The sequence below is a fragment of the Thermobia domestica genome, chromosome 11 (genome assembly GCF_964235325.1).
Source record: "Thermobia domestica chromosome 11, izTheDome1.hap1.1, whole genome shotgun sequence".
Classification (NCBI taxonomy): domain Eukaryota; kingdom Metazoa; phylum Arthropoda; class Insecta; order Zygentoma; family Lepismatidae; genus Thermobia; species Thermobia domestica.
The window spans coordinates 212,576,495-212,584,883 of NC_137464.1; the positions used below are offsets into that span (position 1 = coordinate 212,576,495).

Genomic DNA, 8,389 nt, shown 5'->3' on the forward strand with positions numbered 1-8,389 from the left:
CGTTGAATGAAAGGACGAAGGCTATCTGAGACACAGATCTACAGTTCTAGATGCAATCTAAACCTTTGTAGTATGTACAAATTTGAAGATGCACGCACCAGAAACCGGACCATTCACCTCATGCATCAAAGGCGAGTCCATTAACCACTAGGCCAGCGCGAAGGGCGCTACAAAAAAGACGAGAATTACATACATTATGTCTTTCATGTAGCAACAAGTTTTCTTCAGATGCGCCTAGGAAATGACGAGGAATACTTTGAAACTGAATGTAGATTTTATGTCTTTTCGACTGTTTCTTTCAGTTGGGCCGTAAATTACTGCCAATTTATTGCTCCCGAAAAATTAGTTCAATATTCCGGTTTTATTTAGCTGAGATGTGCAATTTCCGACTGAAAAGTATTCATCTACATTATGGAATATTTGAATCACGATTTTGCTAATATAAACCGTGTATTTTATCTTTATTCCGAAATCACTGATACAAGAAATTTTCAACCATCATCAAAAAGTGTCCATCACTACTCACACGTTGCAAATTTGAAAGCTTCCATGTGACTATGATGCTTCTTCGTGCGGATGGTATTCCAAAGCACAACAACTGCAGTATTTCTTCCAGCGTACCTTCTATGACCTTCTTCCAAACACAATTTCCCCCAAATAAGAATCATAATCCCAAATGAGAGCCCAAACAAAAGCAATTCCTTATTCGCGTTTTAATAATCCCTAATATTACATTTTTTTTCTCTTGGTTCTTTTTAACATTTCTAATGAACAACCTCCATGGCTCTGGATAAGTAGAGTAACAAATAAAACACAGTTCTGACCAGAGCAGAATGAAATATATTAAAAACTATACTTACAATGTGTTACAGCTTTTAATATATTTCATTCTGCTCTGGTCAGAACTGTGTTTTATTTGTTAACATTTCTCTTTAGTTTTTCAGTCTTACGCAGATAATTATTTTTTTTCTTCTCCATATACACATTTCAATTGCAACTAGTCATTTTTCATCACTTTTATAATGAACACACAAACTATGTAACACTATAAAAGTAGCAGAACCGAAACTGTCAGCAACTGTAACAGAATACAACAAACGCTGTTACTTAAACATCGAAATACTTTTGCCAGTACAATATAAATCAGCTTAGGATTTTTATTATGAGATTTGACTTATGGCATTTGTATAAACAGCAAGACTGCATACTAATTTCGTTGTTTGCAAGTGTCGTCATACAACGGCAGACAGTTACTAAAAGTACTGCTTTTATGTGGATTTTTTTTTTAAGCGTGAGAGCAGTCAAGTATACAAAATAAGTTGTTTTCTGTTCAATGTATAAAATTATTTTAATAGGACATTAAACTATATAGCTGGCAGTTAATTTAATTATCCTATATGAACAATAAATTAATAAATAAATTTAAAACCATTAACATATTTGCAGTGTAGGGTTTATTTATCTACAGAATTTCAATACTTTATACACACTTTTTTTTTCGTACTGGCCCGAATTACTTGTGTAGCACTTTTTCTGGGCGTCTGAAACCACTATAATCATTTCAACAATCGTTCACAATAACAAAAAGAAACAACAAATGAACCATTGAAATTAGATGAAACGTAAGTTTATGCCCTTTAGCGAAAAGTAGATCGATGATTGATGAAAGTAAATTGTTGTGAAATTATTTATTTATTTATTTATTTGTGATTTCAAAATGGAAATCGAAACCAGAATCACGTTAAACCAAAGGCACACGCGCTTGCCAATAGACCAACGAGGAGAACTGAGAAATAAATTATGTCTCTTGACTTTTACTGTTCTTATATCCTGGCAACTAAGAAAACCACTTATATCTCGGTTCCCAATACACCTCTTCACCCTTAACAGCACATAAACATAATAGCAGCGTCTCTCCAAAACAAATGAAGTAACTTACCACATACGTAGTACCTAACACAGATAATCGCGCATTTGGATCTGTGAACTCTATTTTATTCACAACATTAAAAGAAGAAATACACACTGAAAGTGCAAGTAAATAAATACAATTTTTGGGAGGATTGATAGAAATTATAAAATATGCTAAGAAAATATTATAAAACAAATATAACTGTTCTTCTTTGTTATTTTTATAAAAATGAAATATAGTATTAACACAAAAGATTCCATTTAGCGGTACCCCCTCACTCCTTTTCAGGAGCAGTTTCAAATGTTACAGAATTGCTTTAATTTCTGGTTAAATAATTTTGTACGTTCTTTATTCAAACTAATACGGTACATGATGAATAATACAGACAACAACAGATTTCCCCTAAAATTTACAATAGATGAAATTACATTAAATTTCAAAGATTGCAAATGTGCAGCTGGGTCGAAGATCCAATCAGGATCTCAGTCTTATTGTGTGGTGCATTAACCACTATATTATCCGGTCCTGAAGACTGAAAATGTGTGGCTATTCTGAGAAAGAATAAGTTGGAGACTCAGTTTAGAGCACTGCCAAAGGCCCACATTTCCTTCTATTGAAATTTATTTGGCAAACAGACATTCAACTTGTCAACATTTGTAGGTAGAATTAGAAGAACAGTTGAGTTGGGGTGTAATAATAGTTTACTGAAGAAGTCTAAATCAAAATATTCTGAAGTAAAGGTGTGAAACGAGGCTGAAATAATACCAACAGCCACAATGCTAAATGAGTACTAAAGCATATGCTGGCGAGACACACAACATACATAGCTCTTAATTCTACTATTAGTAAGCTAGGTGAGAGTGAACTTTGAGCAGAGTGATTTTGGGTATCTTTTAGTTTTTTCCCTCAATATTGCAAATATAAGACCTCTAGTGTTACTTACTTTATCAAATATAGCTGAGCGAGCAACAGCGAGCGAGGGGGGTTAGAAGCCCCGCAGGGCTCTTAGAAGCCCCGCAGGGCTCATTTTAGTATTGGTTCCTAAGAATGTTTTGCTCAAAGTGCACTGTTGCCGCAAGCTAACCAATTTCACAATTCGGATTTTGAATTATTATTCTGTTGGCTTCTAGCAAATATTCATGCCAGGTTGATTCCTTTCTTTATCAAACCTCAATACTCAATTCGTATAGCACTGTGGAGCAAGCAACAGCAAATGAAGGCGGGTTAGTAGCACGGTTGATTACTTTCTTTATTGTGGACGTAGACTAGCGTTATAAGAACACAAGTGTACTATTTGCGTCGTAAAATATTTTTGCGCATGAATTACTTGCCACCAAACTTTACGTCACAACACCTACCAATTATTGCTTGAAATGTGTTTATTGTACCAATATTAAAAACTTAAATGTTAGGGTCAGTTACTATAACGCTCTAGAACACTGTTGTTGACAACAGCACGTACACGATTGATTTCCTGCGTCAGAACTATGAACTGTTATATTTATACATAGTTTTGATAATTCTTGCTGCTCCAAAAAACGAAACGGAATACCAATAAGGTACTAGAACCCATAATATAACTTATAACAACTTACAGTATTAATTACAGCTATGTCGCACTGTTCAGATATATTCGTACTAATTTCAGTCCACCTCGAAATAAATCAATAGAAAATATCATTATTTCCCCCTCTAATTTCATTATAGCCATGTTTGGTTGCAGTTTTATAAGGTTAGCCTATTTTGGACAGTCATTACCATCTTCATTAGTCAATAAAATATCTTAATGTATTATTATTACTAACCTTTCGTTCTGGAATAACTTCTTCCACTCCTTTTGGATGCCACGCTACTCGTATATGACCCTTCTTCATCCTACCCCCCTCTTCCACATCAGAATTTTCATCACTGCTTACTAACTCAGCATTCTCCAAAACCATTCCAAACTCAATATTTCCCTTCTTATTAATTCTATATACTTCATCTTCATAAAAGTATTGATACTCCGCAGCCATGTTGATTGCAGCCGAACAGAAGGAAGTACGTCGGATCAAAAACTAAAAACAATGCGATATTACGGAATTAAATAAAGTTAAATGGAAAGTTGGTACTGGTTTATTGTTTTAATTATTTCAGAGTAAACTAGTTACATCTACGACATATTTATAATAAATAGTATAGGAACGGTTACGGTAGTAAGAAACAAATGAATAATGAAATTCCAAAGACTTTCAATCTTGTAGACTAATACTTTAGTACGTGGAAAAATCTTTGCTGAAACACTTGACAAGTGAGTGTCGTTTTACAGCGTTAAACTAAGATTTCGAAACTGCGAATTCAATACCAGTGTTGCCAATTTGGGGGAAAAGTCGCTAAATCTAGGGGATTCGCCTTCCAAGATAGCGACAAAAAATAATTTTTCCGATTAGCGACTTTTTTGGTGATTTTGGAATGATACTTTGGCGACTTACTTACAAATCTAGCGATTTTTGTGCTGCGAACAACTTGTCCTAAAATAAGTAGGTCTACTATTAGCTTTTATGAGTTCAGATCTATGCTTATTTTCCTTTTGCTTATTTGAATCAGTGCACTTGTTGACGAGCTGGGAAAGTACATAGCATTTATATCTATTTTTCCGCTTTGATTGCTGTTTTCTCTTACCTTCTAACGGGGACGAACTCAAGCTTTTAATGTCCTTTAGTTTACACAGCTTCCGTACATTACCGATAGCAAACAGATAATCTGTAAAGCGTGAGTAGACCTTTTAGACCGAAATTTTTCTAGGCCTTTAATTTTGCTCGCTTTTCTGAACTCATTTTTGATTTTATTGAAGCAAAATTGATCATAAAGTTAAAAATATATAAAAGTGAAATCATTGTTAGTTTTATATGAGTCTTTGAGTCTTTCATATACGTTCTTGTAGCGTAGATAGTACTATATATGAAAGAGGCAAAATTCCACGAAATTTTTTTTAGCGACTTTTTACCCAAAATTGGAGTGATTTCATCTCCAATTTAGCGACTTTTTGTACCAACTTGTTGGCAACACTGTTCAATACTCAGACTTGAAGTAGTGCATGTATAAGTACTGGTTGGAATAGAGTAATAAGATCAAAGACACAACCTGTTCCTCGGATGCTGAATCCATATTTAAAAGCCTTATTCGTTATCCTTTACTGTTTCTGTCCTATGACAATAAGGATCGAACAAATAAAAATCTTTGTTTTAACCACTTTCGGTTTGATAAAGGACGAAGGGAGGAGATAAAACCTATTCTTGAGACATTGAATTGATTACAAAAATTAACCTCTTGATACCTGTTACCGTTTTTGCTCTACGTAAATCAGTATTGAAAACAGAAATAGTATATTTGAAACATTTCCGGCTTTGGAAACATGTTGTGGTACTCGTATATTGTATTAAGATGCTGAATGGTTTGCAAAAAAAATCGCTTCCTGCTATCTAATACCAATTTGGCTGTATGGTGATAAACATTGAAACCGGAAATGACTAATTTTAATTATACCTGGTTTGATAAAGGGCTAGCAGAGCAGATGGAATCTATTTTTGGGACATTGAATCGATTGCAAGAAATCGCATCTTAATAGCATGCACTTCTGGATTGTGTATGTGTGGCTTCCTTTACACCGATAAGGACCACCATCCAAAGTTTCTGGAATTCGAAATAGGACCTGTTGAAATTTGACTTTTTCGCGATTTTGGACAACCCTAGCTCTGAAACTATGCACTTTTCGCCATAGGTCGATATGAACTTTTTTCTCTTATTTTGATGTAAGGAATCACCTCTTACAGTTTGTCGGTATAGTTCATTAACACCTTGTATATATACCGTTCCGGTTTGCATATATATATATTAGTCACGATATGTTGTCTTAAGATGCTGAATCGTTTAAAAAAACGCTACTAGCTATCTATTACTATTTTGGTTCTATGACGATAAACCTTGAAACCGGAAGCAATAGTAAATTTCAACCACTTCCGGTTTCAGTAGAGTGTGGTGGATAGTCTTGATATATTGTCTTGAGATTCTGAATCGTTTGCAAAAAAAAAAAAAAACACTTCTCGCAATCTGTTACCGTTTTTGTTCTATGGCGATAAACGTTGAAACCAGAAATTGCTAATTTGAATCACTTCCAGTTTGAATAGATAGTTAATGGTGAAGGTGGAATCTGTCCTTGGGACTCTGAATCGATTGCAATAAACCACATCTCAATATCTCTTACTGTTTTTGCTCTGGTACCTCTCAACAACGGACAAAACCGACACTTATGCTAGAGGTATGCACTGGCCGGAATTTTTAGCCCGTGAATTTATAATGAGAGGCCCGACCTGAGTCCGAAATATGTTTTAGTATTTAGGGCTGAACCCTGCCCGAGCTCGTGTGATAATCAAATGAGCCCAAAATAAGCCCCAATTACAGAAACTTAATAATTAACGCCAGTGGCGGCGGTTGGACGTTAAAAGTGGGGGGCAAGACATGATCTATATCAATGTTAGATTTCCTGATTGTTTCTAACACTGTTTGATAAAAGGTTGTATAACTAATAGGATATTATCTTTTTTTTACTTAAAATGCCGTATATCGTATTTCTATTTTATAAAGTAAATTCGTAAGAGCAATACAGGTAGGTACTAGCCCTTTATACTCAAACAACGAAAGTGTAAGAAGAGATTTGAGTTCTTGCTCATGAACATCTCTAAATTTTATCTGGAAAATTGTGTGATCAGAATATTTAATAAATTTGCTAAACAAATAAATAGAAGAGATAATATTAATCATAGTAATGAATAATGGCGCTTGTTTTGCAGAAGTTATATTGAAACTGGGAATTAATGAACAACTTATACTTTTAATTCCACACATGCCATTAAATGAATGTTTTTACTCTTAGAAAATGAAATACAGTTAGTACTGCAAGCATATGCTATGACATTTAAGGAAATATGCAATTGAAATATTAATTGCTTTGAATTGCAATTCCCGTAGCTTTCTTAACTCCACGGGAACACAAATACCCAATACGTACTCACGCAACGGCAAATATCATATGACGCCATTTTTTCTATGAAACAGTAATACATACAAAACCTTTACCAGGGTGTCCACATTCTGGAAAATGAGTGAAAGTCAGGGAAAGGTCAGGGAAATAAAAATGTATCAGGTGAAGTCAAGGAAATGGCAGATTTGTCAATGAAAGTCAGGGAAAAATCTATTTTGGTCCACTGTTCAATTACTGAATTTATGAAATAGGGTTGATTTCTTTATTGTTACTGGATACAAAATGTAGTGTCCTCAATGATGATATTGAGGGAGACAGTGTTCTCTGATATAGTTGTTGAAACTAATTTTCTGCGAAAAACACATACATGTATCTAACTGCATTCTGGCATATTTGCTCAAAAGGGTAGACGCTGTTCTAGAAGAATTGCATGGTGCCAAGAGGATATCTGGACAAGTGGCTGAGAACGCGAAGAAATAGTATCTCCAGCTCAAAGTGAAAGCTCAGACTGAAGAATTTAAAGAACACTCAATGAATTCATAGCCAATGATAGATATGGTATTGGACTTGATGAGTTTTTTTACTTAGTCTTAGGAAATGGGAAGAACTTCGTTCACTTATGGTCAGTTATGAAATTGTGTTTTATCTTCTTTCACGGAAACGCATTTTTTGAAAGTGGTTTCACAATAAATAAAATTCTCATTGTTGACAACTCACAAGAAGAAACTCTGGTGGCTCACCGGATCATATATGATTCTGTGATGAGAATGGGTGGATCATCAGGATTAATAATTACAAGAGGTATGATAAATTCAGTGAGAAGTTCAATGAGACAATATCAGGTATATTTGGAAAAGAAAAGAGAAACAAATGCTGGAGACGAGAAGAGGAGAGAGAAACGGAAGATTCAGCAACAACTAAAGGAGCTGGAGGAAGAAGAAAAGAAAATTAAACTGCGGAGACAACAAGAAGGATATTCAGATCAATGAGAAGAAAACTATGCGAGAAAGGATGAAAACACATTTCTAAATGGGTTGCATTTAACAACTGCACCAGCAAAAGTATGTGTTACATCATGTGTGTGTGTATTATTTCTTTTCTTTTTTTTTTAATAATCAGTAAAATCATGTATGAACTGTTTATTACTATAGGCAATATTATAATGCTGTGTAATCGGTATTATAATGTGTATTTTTTTCGTATCTTAAGTACTCTGTATACTGCACACTTTCGTTTGTAGTTTTACATTTTGTGTAATATATAGGCCTAATCAATATCGGCCTAATGCATATGTTTGTAAATTTACATTCCTTTGGAAAGAAAATTGAAAAAAAGAAAGAAATAGAATCGGAAGAGAACAAGGCCAATTATGGGGAGTGTGGAGGCTGGAGCGTCTTCCTTTTTTCTATATTTTTAAGTTATTCAGGGGTCAGGGAAATCTGGGACTTTCGTCATGG

At 34.4% G+C, this 8,389-nt stretch overlaps 1 protein-coding gene across 4 annotated transcripts in view; it reads right to left on the bottom strand.

The window, feature by feature from the left end:
* Positions 1–4,122, bottom strand: part of LOC145664711 ((E3-independent) E2 ubiquitin-conjugating enzyme UBE2O) — a 105,117-nt gene extending 100,995 nt beyond the window's left edge. For 2 of the 4 annotated variants that reach the window (XM_081731580.1, XM_081731581.1), the window contains exon 1: positions 3,718–4,118. In XM_081731580.1, coding sequence (XP_081587706.1) covers positions 3,718–3,927 — 210 coding nt within the window. In that variant the 5' untranslated portion in view covers positions 3,928–4,118. Of the gene's footprint in view, positions 1–3,717 lie in introns of all 4 variants that reach the window. The other 2 variants (XM_081731579.1, XM_081731582.1) reach the window with 2 other exon arrangements.
* Positions 4,123–8,389: the final 4,267 nt, after the last annotated feature.